Genomic DNA, 16,942 nt, shown 5'->3' on the forward strand with positions numbered 1-16,942 from the left:
AAGAAAGTATATTTAGTTAAAGGGAACATGTTAATCTACAAAATAAGAATTTTGAGTTTATAAAGAAACTTTTAGAGAATAAAAGAGACCCCTTCAGATAAATATATTAGCAGACATAAAAAGTGCAAAGGAAAGGTTGGAGGATAATATTGTCTTCTAAAAAGTAGACCCAAAAGACAAAAAGATGGAAAACGGGAAAGGAAACTGGGGAGTCAGTTCAAGATGTCTGGTGAGTGTCAGAGAGAGAAGAGAGAAAATAGAGGGAAAGGAAATGACCAAAGAATTAATACAAAAAAGTTATCTAGGCCTGACAGATGTAAGTTTGTCTTGCTCAATACCAATGCATATCATTATGAAATTTTGTACAACACATAAAGAAAATATTCTAAAACTGTACAAGAAAGTAGGTCATATACAGGGATTAAGAATGAGAATGGTAACATAAGGTTTCAGACTTCTCAGTGGCAACAATGGAAAGTAGAAGACAATTGAACCATGCCTTCAGATGTTGGGAAAAAATTGATTTCCAAAGCAGAGTTGTACCGTATTTAGCCAAACAAATTGTCAAGTATTGGTAGAATCAAGACATCTTCAGACATATAGGGTCTCAAAACATTTACCACCCTATGCCTCCTTTATCAAGAAGTAATAGAATGTTTGCTCTACCAAGACAGGGGAGTAAACCAAGAAAGGAAACTATGGGATCTGGGAAACAGGAGACTCATGACAGAACTGAAAAAGGGCATCCTCAGAGATAACCTAATTTGTACAGCTGACAGAGAGAAGTAGGTCAAAATTGTAATGGAAGGATGGATGTCTCAAAAAAACTGAAATCGAGAGAATACCTAAAGTAGGCAGTTTCCTTTAGATGGAGTTATTGGGTGCAGACAAGAAATGATTGACATTGCTAGTGCACTATTTTAAAAGCATGATGTTCTTGGTCATTTATTATTACTAGGATAGAGACTGTGGTTTATTCTCCCATGTCTTCTCTAAAGTTCTATTTATCTTCTAAAATACAGTATGTTATCAATAAAAAAATTTGTTAGAATGTTAAAGTACTAAGCATCTATTATACACACTATAAATGTTTAGAAACTACTCTGTTTTATAGTTATGCACCACATGACAATGTTTTGGTCAATGACAGACTGCATATAAAATGGTGGCTCCACAAGATTATAATGGAGATAAAAATTCCTATCTGCTAACATCATAGCCATCATATTGTCATAGCACAACACATTACTCACATGTTTGTTGGTAATGCTGGTATAAACAAACCTGCTGCACTGTCAGTCATATAAAAGTGTAGTACATACAATTATATATAATACATAATACTTGATAATGATAATAATGACTATGTTACTGGTTTATGTATTTACTATACTATACTTCTTATCATTATTTTAGTTTACTCCTTCTATTTGTTAAAAAAAAAAGTTGTCCAGGCACGGTGGCTCATGCCTGTTAAGTAATCCCAGCACTTTGGGAGGCCGAGGTGGGTGGATCACGAGGTCTGGAATTTGAGACCAGCCTGACCAACATGGTGAAACCCCATCTCTACTAAAAATACAAAAATTAGCCGGTGTGGTGGTACGCACCTGTAATCCCAGCTACTCAGGGGGGCTGAGGCAGGAGAATCGTTTGAACCTGGGAGATGGAGGTTGCAGTGAGCCGAGATCACGCCATTGCAACCCAGCCTGGGCAGCCAAGTGACTTCATCTCAAAAAACAAACAAACAAACAAACAAACAAAAAAAAAAAACCCACAAAAGTTAACTGTGAAACATCCTCAGGCAGGTCCTTCAGGAAGCATTCCAGAAAAGGGAGTATTATGATAGGAGATGATAGTTCTATGGGTATTACTGCCCCTGAAGACTTTCCAGAGGGAAAATATATAGAGGTGGAAGACAGTTAATATTGATAATCCTGACTCTGTGTGTAGGCCTAGGCTAATGTGTGTGTTTGTGTGTTAGTTTTTTAAAATAATATTTACAGTGGTTTTATTAATACTCATTAAAAACTAGAAACAGCACAAATGTTCAACCCAGAGGTGAATGTATAAACAAACTATGGTGCATCCATACAACAGACTACTCAGCGGTAAAAGAGAACCAACTACTGATTCACACAACAAAATGGATGAATCTCAAATGCATTTTGCTAAGTAAATGAAACCAGACTCAAAAGGCTACATACAGTGTTGTTCCGTGATTCCATTTATAGGACATTTGACAAAAGCCATAATTAGAGAGACAGAAAACAGATTATTCATGGGCAGTGAAGAATAGGGGTGCTGCAAAGTGGCCCAAGGGAACTTTTGGGAGTAATAAAACTGCTCTCTGTATCTTCTGGGAGTTACATGACATATGTATTTGTTAAAATGAACAATTGGGGAGGGGAAATGGGAACTCCCGTTTAATGGATACAGAATTTCTATTTGAGATGATGAGAAAGTTCTGAACATGGATAGTGGTGATAGTTGCATGACATTGTGAATATACTTAGTGCCCCTGACTTATACATCTAAAAATGGTTAAACTGGTAAATTTTATGTTACATGTATGTATTTTTAACTTTTATTTTAGGTTCAGAGGTACATGTGCAGGTTTGTTACATAGGTAAATTGAGTGTCACATAGGTTTGGTGTACAGATTATTTCATCACCCAGATAATAAGTATAGTACCTGATTGGTAGTTTTTCGATCTCCTTCCACCCTCAAGTAGGCCGCAGTATCCATTGTTCCCTTCTTTGTGTCTATATGTGCTCAACGTTTAGCTCCCACTTATAAGTGAGAACATGTGGTATTTGGTTTTCTGTTCCTGTGTTAGTTTTCTTAGGATAATAGCTCCATCCATGTTGCTGCAAAGGACATGATCTCATTCTTTTTATGGTTGTGTCATATTCCATGGTGTATGGATGTAGAGAAAGAAAATGTGGTACAGTCTACTGTTAATGAGCATTTAGGTTGATTCTAAGTATTTGCTATTGTGAATACTGCTGTGATGATGTGTCTTAGTTTTTGACCAAAATGTTTAAAAAGGAAAAATGTAAAAATTTAAAAATAGAGGCCGGGAGTGGTGGCTCACACCTGTAATCCCAGAACTTTGGAAGGCCAAGGCGGGCGGATCACAAGGTCAGGAGATCGAGACCATCATGGCTAACACGGTGAAACCCCGTCTCTACTAAAAACATAAAAAATTAGTCGGGCGTGGTGGCAGGCGCCTGTATTCCCAGCTACACAGGAGGCTGAGGCAGGAGAATGGCGTGAACCCAGGAAGTGGAGCTTGCAGTGAGCCAAGATTGTGCCACTGCACTCCAGCCTGGGCAACAGAGCAAGACTCCATCTCAAAAAAAAAAAAAAATTAAAAAATAGAAAGACAGTTTATAGAATAAGAATATAAAGAAAGAAAATATTTTTGTACAGCTATACAATCTGTGTGTTTTAAGCTAAGTGTTATTTCAAAAGAGTCAAAAAGTTAAAAAAAAAGTTTATCAAGTCAACTAAGCTTGATTTATTATTGAAGAAAGAAAAAATTTAAAAAAATTTATTGTAGCCTAAGTATACAGTGTTTATTAGGCCCTGTGTTGGTGAGTAATAATGTCCTAGGCCTTCACATTCGCTGGCCATTCCCTCACTGACTCACCCAGAGCAACATTCATGGTAAGTACCTTATATAGTTACATGTGTACCATTTTTAATCTTTTATACCTCATTTTTCCTGTACCTTTTCTATATTTAGATAGCCTTAGTTATAAAAATACTATTGTGTTACAATTGCCTACACTACTCAGTGCAGAAAGATGCTGTACAGGTTCGTAGCATAGGAGCAATAAGCTATACCATATAGCCTACATGTATAGTAGGCTATACCATCTAGGTTTGTGTAAGTACACTCTATGACCTTCATACAGTGACAAAATCACCTAAGGATGGAATTATCAGAACATATTAGATATGTTGCCATAATTTTACATAATTTATCTTTGCATATTGATACTCTAGATGTAACTGAGAATTCTCTAAATAGAGTACTATGAATAATATGGAATTCATATGAGATGGATTTATATATGTAATACGGAAAGTAAGCAAGACTTTTTTTAAAAAGAAAAGCAGATGACAGAACAGTGTATGATATGGTCTCATCTGTATTTAAAAATATATATGTATTTTTACATACTTTTATGGTTATATAGGCAATTTCTGGAAAGATATAAAAGAAACTACTAAAGTGGTTACTTCTGGGGAGGAAAACTGAGAGAATAACTTTACTTTTTTAAAAAAAATATATCCTTTTGTGTGGCTTGACATTTTTCACCTGAATGTACATAGCTCTGTAAACAACTTAAAGATTCCAGATGTATTAGGCATGTAGGTAGGAGTTCTATCACTGTTTATCTTTTTATAGAAATTTACTTGGATTATCAGCAGACATTGGAAAAACCTAATAATATTGATGACACTGATTTACTAGCTTTAAAAAGCTAGTCTTATAAAACACGTGGTAGTATTTTTACTCTATAAGTTTATTTTGTGGGAGGGAGAGTGTGGTAGTGATTCTGTTATGTTAGTTCAATGAAGTAATTAAATTAATATGGTAAATATTTAAGTTATGCTTAAAAAGTATTAATTTGAAATTAAAATGAAAATTGTATTTAAGAGTTTTCTAGCCAGTTAATTTCTAAAATAAACAGATAGTGGAAAAAATGTTCTATGGTAGTTAAATTTCTTTAGTAGAGTTAGGCTGGATTGTGCTACATTTCATACTTTTCAGTGCTGTACTTTATATTACTTTTTCAGCACATTAAAACTTATGCAGTGAAACTGAATAATGGCAATGTTTTTATACCCTTTTATAGCCATTTCTTTATCATAACCTCCCCCTATTTTCTGTTAGCTAAACTATAAGCACCTTTCCATTAATTTATGAAAATTATTGTTGAGATAGCACATTATCACTGATCTGTATGGCACTTTCAGCATGTTAGAAGCAAAGGTCCAAGCAACATAAAACACATCAAAATTCATTAATGTGGTATTGATTATTTTTTGGATAATTAATTTTATTGCAGACCCTTGAAAGAGATAATGAGCTGCAAAGGGAGAAGGTAAAAGGAAATGAAGAAAAGTTTCTTAATCTTCAAAACGAGCATGAAAAAGCACTAGGAACTTGGAAAAGACATGTACGTTTATTAAATAGTAAAATAGTAAAATATTTTAAATAGTTTTAGACATTTAAAATAACTATAAATGCTAAGAAAATATTACAAAAATATTAGAGGACTAAAATCAGACACATTTTTTTCTTGGTCTCATATTTCCAAAAAGGTGAATGCTTTTTAAAAGCTAAACTTAATGAAATTCTCTGTAATGCTTTTATGCATGGAAGACCACAGGAATACATGTTTGTGTATATATGCATGCATATATATATATAATTTGAGCTCTCATATGTGACAAAGAGAAATTAATTTACTTTTTCATAAAACCGTTGCATAGTATTTTAGTAAATGATTAAAATAAATAATTATACTATCATTAACTGATCTCTTTTGCTTTTCTTAGCAGTTTTGTTGAGCTATATTACAGCCATGTTTAGAACATGTGTGCAGTAGTTTATTTCTGTAGTATTACCATTTTATCATATTAACAACATATCATAAGAGTTTATATGTTCTAAACATGGCTATTTCCTTAAATCACATTTGTTTATTTTATAATAAATTTTAATTCAGCAAAGTAGATAATAGTGTAAAATGAGGTAAATTCAAGTTATGAAATATAAAGTTTCACTTTAAATATTGGTAGACTCCCAAAACTGATTATTCCATGCTAATATCAATTTTCATTGCATTTAAAATTTTTTTTAAATAAATGACAGAGTAGAAAGTCACTGTGAGTTTATGAAGCTATATTTTGGAAAAGTATGATTATGTTTTAGACTGTTGTGCTAATTATACTATACAATATATTATAGTAATGGATATCTAAATACCAGCTTGATAATATTTCCTGTAGATTATTTTGTTTGATTCAAATTATTACCTAAGTAACTCTTGATTTGATTCTTTTGGAAGTAACATGTTTTCTCAATTTATAGTTTGGAGAGATTAAGTCTTCACTGATGGTTTTGATAAGTTTTACTTAAATCTAAGAAAAATTTTGTATTTAATTGTATCAGAATACTAAAAAATCCTTAATTGGTATACTAGTACAGTTTATCATTAAGCAACAAGCATAATAATGTTCATTTTAGCATCAGTTAATCTACATTTTATCCCTGTACCTTCTTTTCATCCCCAATGTTTAAAAGCCCATGGAAATGGTGCTATCAGAATAAGGAAAACTATTTAAGTGAAAAGGAAATATAAACTTAAATATGCCAAACATGCAAAAAAAACAAAAAAACAAACCAAAACAAAACAAAAAAAGATCAGTTTAGCTAAGAAAATTAAACGTTCATTTTCTCTGAGACTACAACCATGCTCCTCTCCCAAGAAAAAAAGAAAACTATTAAGAAAAAATAAACAATTTCACTGGTGAGGCCTCAATCTATAAATGTGGATAAAGTTGATTTCATCTTAGAATTTCTAAGTTCTGCAATCATTTTGCTTCCATTGTGCTTTTGTACTCAACAAAATATAGATAAGTAAGAAAAAGCTGCTTTGGTTCTGTAAGAGTTTTCTTCAGCGAGAGATCACATTTACTTTTTAATTGTATTTCTATCTGTAAGTTTTTCACCATTCTTGAGTGAAGGACAATAGTAGTGTGGCTACTGAGATTGGATCAAGATAGGTTAAAAAAACAAAGATACTGATCAAAATAAATTGGAATCATATAAACTGCTGTTTCATATTTGGTCATTCAAAAAAATAAACAGTGAAAGAAAATACTATGCTAATAAAACTTCCATATTATTAGATAGTATATTTAAAATTCATTGAAATATTAAAAATAACAATGTTATGTGTATCTTTTTATTTTGACTAGATATATAACCAATGGTTGTTACAGAGACAAAAAGACAGTAAGTGAGAATGTTCAGAAATTAGGGAAAGGGAGGTCACAAAAAGAATTCAATTCAGCCAGGCTTGGTGGCTCATGCCTGTAATTCCACCACTTTGGGAGGCCAAGGCGGGTGGATCACCTGAGGTCAGGAGTTCAAGACAAGCCTGGGCAGGATGATGAAACCCCATCTCTACTAAAAATACAGAAATGAGCCAGGTGTGGTGGCGGGCGCCTGTAATCCCAGCTACTTGGTAGGCTGAGGCAGAGAATTGCTTGAACCCAGGAGGTAGAGGTTGCAGTGAGCCGACATTGCGCCACTGCACTCCAGACTAGGCAACAGAGTGAGACTCTGTCTCAAAAAAAAAAAAAAAAAAAAAAGGAAAAACAGAACTCAATTCACAACACTTATCGAGCACGTACTATGTGTTAGGCACTATTCTAGGCACTGGGTTTTCAAAGATGCCTAAAATACAAGGATTATCAAAGAGCTTACACTCTGCAGGGACAGATAACTACGTAATTAATCACAATAGTGCAAGGTACTTTTTAGTATTATTAACAAAGTACTATGAAAGCACAAAATAAATCATTTTTCTTTAGCTGGGCTTGAGAAAGTTTTAGAGGAAAGATGACTATAATTTGGCCTTGAAAAGTGAAATAGGATTTTTTTGGGGGGATTGTAGGGGAGATGGAGTCTCACTCTGTCGCCCAGGCTGGAGTGCAGTGGCACCATCTCGACTCACTGCAAGCTTCACCTCCGGGGTTCAAGCAGTTCTCCTGCCTCAGCCTCCCGAGTACCTGGGACTACAGGCGCATGCTACCACGCCTGGCTAACTTTTTGTATTTTAGTAGAGGTTGGGTTTCACTGTGTTGCCCAGTAGCTGGTCTCAAACTCCTGAGCTCAGGCAACCCACTTGCCTTGGCCTACCAAAGTGCTAGGATTACAGGCATGAGCCACTGCGCCCAGCCCATGAAATGGGATTTAAGCAAAAGGTACCCATCTCCACCCTTCCCATTCCATCCTGTTGGCATTTCATTTAAGAAAGAATAGAACAATCATGGAGCCATGAAAGTCCATTTTCAAGGACCATGAATAGTCTGCTCTGAATTAAAAATGGGATGTGTGGAATGTGACATTGAAATATAGATTGAGATCAGCTTTTGAAGAGTTCCTTACTAGGAGATTAGAATTTAAGTAATGGGAAGCTATTGAAGGGTTTAAAACAAATAAGTGACACAGGCAGATTGTGTTTTAGAAAAATAATTCCTGCAACAATATGGAGGCTGGCTGTATGGAAAGAAATCAATAAGAAGAATGTAATAATCTAATCGTGAACCTATGAGTGTGTGAATTAGGACAATAGAACAATGAAGAGGGATAGAGGTAGGATGAATTTTGGAAGTAGACTTGGCATGGTTAGTGACATTTTATATATAATGGGTACTGGGAGAGGAATAGACATCAAATGTGATTCTGAGGTTAGTATAATTCATAGAATGATAATATCATTAACTAGCTTAAGGAATGTAAAAGGAGAAGCAGATTTGGTGGATGAAAATAATTAGTTTAATTTGAGAACTGTAGAATTTATGGTGCTTTCACGACATCTAGCTTGAAGTGCATACTATCCATTTGGAGATGTGAATCTAATCTTAGGAGAGAGGTTGGGGAGGAGATATAGATTTAAGATTTATTAGCATAAAGGTGAAATTTGAAGTTATAGGTGAAATAAGATAACCTGTGGAAAGAATGGAACACTTGAAGGAAGACTGCTTAAGAAGAAAGAACCTTGGGTTTCTTATCCCAGGAGCCAAGACAAAAGAAGAAAGAACCTTGGGAAAAGCCAACATTTTGTGAGTGGTGTGTGTGTGTGTGTGTGTGTGTGTGTGTGTATGTGTGTGTTTGGGGGCAGGAGGGGAGAGGGAGCCAGTAAGAAAGGTAGGAGGATAAAGAGAGAGTACTAGCATGGAAGTCAAGAAAGGAAGCTGTTTCAAGAACAGAGTAGTCAACATGGTCAAATGTTACAGAGCTGGTAAATGGTGTGAGACTTGGAAAAAATCCTTTTGCTAATTTTCAGGTGATACTTGAGAAAACAGTAGAACAATGAGGGCAGAAGTCAGGCTATTAAGGAGCGATAGGAGGTTAGAATTTGAAAGTAGCAAGTATAGACTTTATTTTAAGGAATGAGAAAGACAGGGCCAGGCTCGGTGGCTCACACCTGTAATCCCAGCACTTTGGGAGGCTGAGGCGGGCAGATCACAGGGTCAGGAGTTCCAGACTGGCCTGGCCAACATAGTGAAACTCTGTCTCTACTAAAAACACAAAAATTCGCTGGGCGTGTTGGTGCAAGCCTGTAAGCCCAGCTGCTCGGGAGGCTGAGGCAGAAGAATCGCTTGAACCTAGGAGGCGGAGGTTGCAATGAGCCAAGATCACGCCACTGCACTCCAGCCTGGGCAACACAGCAAGACTCCCTCTTAAAAAAAAAAAAAGGTGAGAGGGACAGAGGAACTGAGTCAAAGAGGAAAAATATTGGGAATATGAGTAGAGCATATGCGTAGGCTGATGAGAAGATGCTGATGTAGTGTGAGAGGCAGAAGGAAAGAGAAAATTTCTAGAATTAGGATGAAGGGAGATAGGAGAGGAAGGAATAAAGAACACATGGAAAGTTTAGCCTTGGAGAAGAAATGCCTTGCAGAGATAGATTTAGAGATGATTAAAAATAGGTGAAATGAACAGAAAGTAACATGAGTTTACATCTACTGGCCTCTGTATAGGGCTTTATAGAGGAATATTAATTATAAAAATATTAGGAATAGTAATTACAGTACTTATAGTAAGGAATATTACAAACAGTGGTGGAATCTGTGGTAGGAGTTTTAAAATTATTCAAGAGAAACTTTTATAAGAAACTTTTAAAACTTTTATAAAACCACAAATATGCCTTTCCATGACAAAAGGATATTTTTCTCCTCAGTGGAACTTACCTTGTCTCATATTTGAGACTTCTGTGAGAGTATTTCTTTCCCCCAAAATAAAGATTATGAAATTTTATAGGGAGTGAAAGTCTAATTTATAGATATAAATATCCAGCTGACATGTCAGTTTCTATGGTACCACTTAGTGCTTAGTATTCATCTAGTGGAATTCAAATCTGTATATGCAATTTGTAACAAGAAAATTAAACTTTAAGAAAACAATGAAAGTATAATGTTTGTAGAATGTAAAATTCGTAAGTTCTTATTTATGAATTTAATTTTTTGTTTTTTTTAAATGAATTTAAATAAATTTGTTTTATGTGACGAGGTAGTTTAATGTTGTCATTAAGGACACAGTCCTTAGATTTAGCTTTGGAATTAAATCCTCACTGCCATTTTGTATCTGCTTGATCTGGGACAAGTTACTTAACTTCTGTGAGCCTCACATTTCTTACCTGTAAATTGGGCATAATAATACCTCAGCGTTTTGATGAGTATGCAATTATGCTTATTAAGTAGTCAGCCCAATCCAATAAATGGTAGCTCTTAATATTAATAATGACTTTGTGATTGTTTTGATTCTTTGACTATTTCCTGAAACTTTCGTTAATGAAATATTTTCAGACAAAACATGTTTATATACTTGATATACTTGTTTATTCTGGTTACATTTTATAACAGGCTGAAGAACTTAATGGAGAAATTAATAAGATTAAAAATGAATTATCATCCCTTAAAGAAACTCATATTAAGTTACAAGAACATTATAACAAATTATGCAATCAAAAAACTTTTGAGGAAGACAAAAAGTTTCAGGTAAAATTTAAGTATGTTGTGGGGTACAAACTATCAAAGAAATTAAGACTGTCACTATGATTTTTTTCCCTGTTTTATACTTTAAGTTTCTCAACTTTAAAAAAATGAGTATATGCATGTGGTCTCTAATACATTTTTAGTTAATTTTTGTATACAGCATGACATAAGGATTGAAGGTCATTTTTGTATATGAATTTCCAATTGTCCCAGCACAAATATACGTCAAAAATACTATTTTCTCTCCCATTGTACCTTAGTACTTTCTTTGAAAATCAGTTGATCAAATATGTGTGGATCTATTTCTGGACTCTTTATTATGATCCATTGATTATATGTCTCTACTTAAGCCAATACAACACTGTCTTTATTAATGTAGCTTTTAAAGAAGCTATAAAACATAGCTAAGTCCTTCAATATTGTTCTTTTTCCAAAAACAGTTTTTTGCTATTCTAAGTCCTGTATTTTCTTATCACTTTTAGAATCAGTGTCTCAATTTCTGTTTTAAAAGTCTGTGGGGTTTTGTTTGGCATTGAGTCTTCCAGTCGATGAACATGGTATAGCTTCCGTTTATTTGGATATTTTAAAATGTCTCTCAGAAGTGTTTCATAGTTATTATCATATAGGTCTTGGAAATTTTAGGTTAAATTTATTCCTGGATATTTTATGTCTTGGGATCCTAATGTAAACAGTATTTAAAATTTTTATAATTGTTAATTGCTTATATATACAAGTACATTTTTTTGAGACAAGCAAGGTCTTACTATGTTGTCCAGGCTGTACATGAACTCCTGGACTCAAGTGATCCTCCCACTTCAGCCTCCTGAGTAGCTGGGATTACAAGGATGAACTGCCATGCCCAGCTTAGAAGTACAATTGGTTTTTGTATATTGACCTCATTCTTAAATTAAGTTATTGTTATAATAGTTGTTTTTGTTGAACTTTGGGAGTTTCTATAATATATGATCATGTTGTCTGCAAGTTTAAGACAGTTTTACTTTATTTCTAAAACTCTGTATACATTTTCTTTTTCTCAATGTATGCACTAGCTAGGACCCTCTAATGCTGAGTAACAGTTGTGAGAGTGGGCATGCTTGCCTTGTTTCTCATCTTAAATGGAGACTAGTCTTTCACCATTTCTTATCAATTTAGCTATATGTTTTTGTTTATACTCTTTATCAGTTTGAGAAAGTTTCCTTTTATATCTGGTTTGCTGAGCTTTTATCACAAATGAGTTTTTATCATGAATGGACATTAAATTTTGTCAAATGCTTTTTTCTGTGTCTATTTTGATTGTTTTTCTTATTCTTTTCATATAATTACATCAATTGATTTCTAGGTGTTAAAATAACCTTGCATTCCTGGGATAAACTTGAGTTGGTCATAATATATTATTTTTTTTATATATGACTGGACTTAAATTGCTACTGCTTTGTTAAGGATTTTGTATTGATGAGGAATGTGGATCTATAAGTTTTGTTTGTTTTTTCTTTGCAATCTTTGAACTGGTTTTTGTATCAAGAGTAATACTGGTCAAGTAAACTCAGTTGGAATATATTCCTTTCAATGTGTAGAGTTGGTATGATTTCTTTATTGAATGTTAGGTTGAATTCACCAGTGGAGGTATGTAGACTTTCTTGGTGGGAATATTTTAAATAACAAATTCAGTATTTAAATTATTTACAGGGCTATTCAGATTCTCATTTCTTCTTATGTTGGTGTGCAGGAAAGAGTTAACATAGCACCCCTATGAATGCTGTACTTAGAAAGTCCAGCTAGTAAAGTTGGCCCCTGGCTGATGCCTGGAAACTTGAATTTTGGGGGGATTCTCACCATTTCCTGACAAGAGTGGCTCACTGTACCTAAACTGTTAGTACAAACAATGTGGTTTATTCTGAACAACAACTCTTCCTGGGATTCTAGAGTTTTGGCACATGCTAGATAGAGGGTACCTGCATGAACAGCACCCTCCCCCAAAAAACTTTGGGCACTGAGTCTCTAATGAACTTCCCTGGTAGACAGCAATTCACATATGTTGTCACAATTAAATGCTGTAGGGAGTTAAGCTTGTCTTATGTGACTCTACTAGAAGATGACCTTTGGAAGTCTGGTTTCCTCCAGACTGCAACTCATGTGCCTTTTTCTTTGCCTGTTTTTCTTTGTATTATTTCTGTATAATAAATCTTAGCTGTGTGTATGGGTATATATTGAGTCCTATGAGTCCTCCTAATGAAACTGATTTTGGGTGTTGTGGGACCCCTAAAAGAGCCAGTTTGGGTACTTTTTATCTTTCAAAGAACTTGTCCTTTTCATAAGTTGTCAAATTTATTGGCTAGGGTTGCTCATAATATTCTCTTATTATTTAGTCCTCTAGGATCAAATTGATGTCCCTCTGTCATTCTTGGTATTGGTAATTTATATCTTCTCTCTCTCGCTCTCTTTTTTTTCTTGATCATTTTAGAAGTTTTCAGTTTTATTGATACCTTTTCAAAGAATCAGGTTTTGGGCCAGGTACAGTGGCTCACTCGGGAGACTGAGACAGGGGAATCCCTTGAACCTGAGAGGCGGAGATTGCAGTGAGCCGAGATCATGCCACTGCACTCCAGCCTGACGACAGAGTGAGACTCCGTCTCAGGAAAAAACAAAAACAAAAACAAAACAAAACAAAAAAACAAAACAGGTTTTAGTTTCATTCCTTTCTCTGCCATGTTTATTTGCTATTTCACTGATTTTTGCTATTAATTTTCTTATTTCCTTTACTCTGCTTACTTTGAGTTTAAATTGGTTTTCTTCTAGCTGCTTAAGCTTGAAACATAGATTATTTGCCTTTTTTCTTTTCTAATATAAGCACTTAAAGCTATAACATTTCCTCTTAGCGCTGCTTTGGTTCCATCCCACAAATTATGATATGTAGTTTTCTCATTTTCCATTCAGTTAAAAAAACTATATATATATACAAAAAATATATATATATACACTATATATATACTAAAATACATATATATATGTATTTTAGTAAAGTATACACAACATACACACACACATATAAACATGAAGGAAAAACTGACAGAACTGAAAAGAGAAAGATAAATTCACAGTTATAATTAAAGATTTTCACATTCTTCTCCCACTAATTGATAGAACAAGTATACACACATACACACACACACACACACACACACACACACACACACACACAGCCTGTCAGGATAGAGAAGACTTGGACAATACCAACCAACTTGACCTAATTGACATTTATAAAACAATCCACCAACCGGCTGGGCGCAGTGGCTCACACCTGTAATCCCAGCACTTTGGGAGGCTGAGGCAGGTGGATTGCCTGAGCTCAGGAGTTCGAGATCACCCTGGGCAACATGGCGAAAGCCCACCTCTGTTAAAACAGAAAAAATTAGCCAGGAATGGTGGCACACTCCTGTAGTCCCAGCTACTTGAGAGGCTAAGGCATGAGAATTGCTTGAGCCTCGGAGGTAGAGGTTGCAGTGAGCCAAGATGGCGCCACTGCACCCCAGCTTGGACTACAGAGTGAGACTCCATTTCAAACAAAACAAACAACAAAAATAAACATTCCACCAATCAACAGCAGAACACACATTCACTTCAGCAGCACATGAAATATTCACCAAGGTACACAATACACTTGGCCAAAATATAAGTCTTAGTACACTTAAAAGGATTAAAGTCTTAACTAGAATGTTCCCTGACCACAACTAAATTAAATTTGAAGTCATTAACAGAAATATATTTGGAAAATTCTCAAATTTTTGAAAGTTTAACAACATATTTCCAATGGGTCATACTCATACTCATACCCATGGGTCAGAGAAGACCTCACAAGAGAAATCTTAAAACATTTTGAGCATGGGCAACATGGCAGAACCCCATTTATGTATATCTATCTATCTATCTATCTATCTATCTATCTATCTATCTATCTGCCTACCTGCCTATCTATCTATCTATCTATCTATCTATCTATCTATCTATCATCTATCTATCTATCTATCTATCTATCTATCTGCCTACCTGCCTATCTATCTATCTATCTATCTATCTATCTATCTATCTATCTGCCTACCTGCCTATCATCTATCTATCTATCTATCTATCTATCTATCTATCTATCTATCTGCCTGCCTGCCTGCCTGCCTATATGTCTGTCGAAAGAGAGAAACAGGGTCTTGCTCTGTCACCCAGGCTGGAGTGTAGTGGTGTGATCACACCTCACTGCAGCCTCAATCTGCCAGGCTCAAGCAGTTCTCCCACCTCAGCCTGACTATAGGTGCACACCACTACACCAGCTAGCTTGCTTCTTTCTCCTCTTCTTTCCTTCCTTCCTTCCTTCCTTCCTTCCTTCCTTCCTTCCTTCCTTCCTTCCTTCCCTCCCTCCCTCCCTCTTTCTTTCTTTCTTTCTTTTTCTTTCTTTCTTTCTTTCTTTTTCTTTTTTTCTTTTTTTTCCTTCTTTCCTTCCTTCTCTCTTTCTCTTTCCTTCCTTCCCTCCTTTCTCTCTCTCTCTTTTTCTTTCTCTCTCTCGCCTTCTCTCTGTCTTCCTCTCTCTCTCTCTCCTTTCCTTCCCTCCCTCCCTCCTTCCTTTCTCCCTTCCTTCCTTCCTTCCTTCCTTCCTTCCTTCCTTCCTTCGTTCCTTCCTTTCCTTCCTTTCCTTCCTTTCTTTCTTGAAAGAAACTGAGACCTATTTTTTGGCCAAGTGTATTGTCTACCTTGGTGAATATTTCATGTGCTGTTGAAGAGAATGTGTGTTCTGCTGTTGGTTGGTGGAATGTTTTATAAATGTCAATTAGGTCAAGTTGGTTGGTATTGTCCAAGTCTTCTCTATCCTTATAGATTGTGTGTGTGTGTGTGTGTGTGTGTGTGTGTGTGTGTGTGTAATCTATCAATTAGTGGAAGAAGAATGTTGAAATCTTTAATCATAACTGTGAACTTATCAGTAAGTTCGTTCCTGTCTGGCTTGTTGGAACTCAGAGTTTACCTAGACCTGTGGGAGCTCTGGAAATTGCTCAGCTTGTGGCTCCCCTGTATGTCTTCATGGACTTTTACTCCTCACATGTCCCACTTAATATTCAGCAACATATTAAATAGCAGATGTCTAGAGCTCTTTTTCTGGGTAGCTCCTTCATCTTCAGTACATTGCCTCACAAATGACAGCCAGTTTAGTCTCTTTAAATTCTGATGTCTGTCTTCTCAACTTAGACCATCTTGCTTTGCAAGAGTGCCCCTTCCTTGTGCTGTGGTGTAGAAAGTGTCTAGGTAGTAAGCCTGAGTAATCATAGGGTTCATCTCACTTTTTCCTCTTTCTCTCAGAGAGCACAGTTTTCCCTGTTTGTAGTTCGTTGTCTGAAAACTGTTGTTTCATACACTATATCTAGTTTTCTAGCTATTTACAGTGGGAAGGCAAGTCAAGTGCTCTGGTATGGCTGGAAATCTAAATTTTTAAAATCCTGTAATATACGTTCTAGGGAAGTATACTATTTTTAAAGAGCTCTGTAATTAGTCCTTAAAGCAGATATTGTTATTTTTATAATATACATGTCTTTAATAAAGTAGATATTCTTTTTTTTTTTTTTTGAGACGGAGTCTCACTCTGCTGCCCAGGCTAGAGTGCAGTGGCCGGATCTCAGCTCACTGCAAGCTCCGCCTCCCGGGTTTACACCATTCTCCTGCCTCAGCCTCCCGAGTAGCTGGGACTACAGGCGCCCGCCACGTCGCCCGGCTAGTTTTTTGTATTTTTTTAGTAGAGACGGGGTTTCACCGTGTTAGCCAGGATGGTCTCGATCTCCCGACCTCGTGATCCACCCGTCTCGGCCTCCCAAAGTGCTGGGATTACAGGCTTGAGCCACCGCGCCCGGCCCTAAAGTAGATATTCTTAATACATGTGCTTGCTAACATTCATTTAATTCATTTTATCTGTGTACATATTCAATAAATATTTATTGACTATTGTCTGTGTCATATGCAGTGGAAAATTATAGGAATACAGTAAAAAACACATGGCATTTCAAGGAATTTCCAATTTGTAGAAGAAACAGGTTAAAAAGTAATTGCAGTGTAGTGTGAAAAGTGCTTAAAGCAGCATATTCAGAGTAAGAGTAGTGGCACAAA

The 16,942-nt window shown here is 35.5% G+C and overlaps 2 protein-coding genes across 2 annotated transcripts in view; one reads left to right on the forward strand and one right to left on the reverse strand.

Annotated features, from left to right (window-relative positions):
• CCDC73 (coiled-coil domain containing 73) overlaps window positions 1–16,942 on the forward strand; it is a 167,872-nt gene that overhangs the window by 128,299 nt on the left and 22,631 nt on the right. Inside the window, exons 13-14 of the mRNA XM_050759024.1 lie at window positions 5,083–5,193; window positions 10,676–10,810. Of these exons, the coding sequence (XP_050614981.1) occupies window positions 5,083–5,193; window positions 10,676–10,810 (246 nt within the window). The remainder of the gene's footprint in view (window positions 1–5,082; window positions 5,194–10,675; window positions 10,811–16,942) is intronic.
• The window catches only part of EIF3M (eukaryotic translation initiation factor 3 subunit M), a 116,237-nt gene that overhangs the window by 57,223 nt on the left and 42,072 nt on the right, over window positions 1–16,942 (reverse strand). The window lies entirely within an intron of this gene.

This window comes from Macaca thibetana, chromosome 14 (genome assembly GCF_024542745.1).
Source record: "Macaca thibetana thibetana isolate TM-01 chromosome 14, ASM2454274v1, whole genome shotgun sequence".
In the NCBI taxonomy this organism is placed as follows: domain Eukaryota; kingdom Metazoa; phylum Chordata; class Mammalia; order Primates; family Cercopithecidae; genus Macaca; species Macaca thibetana.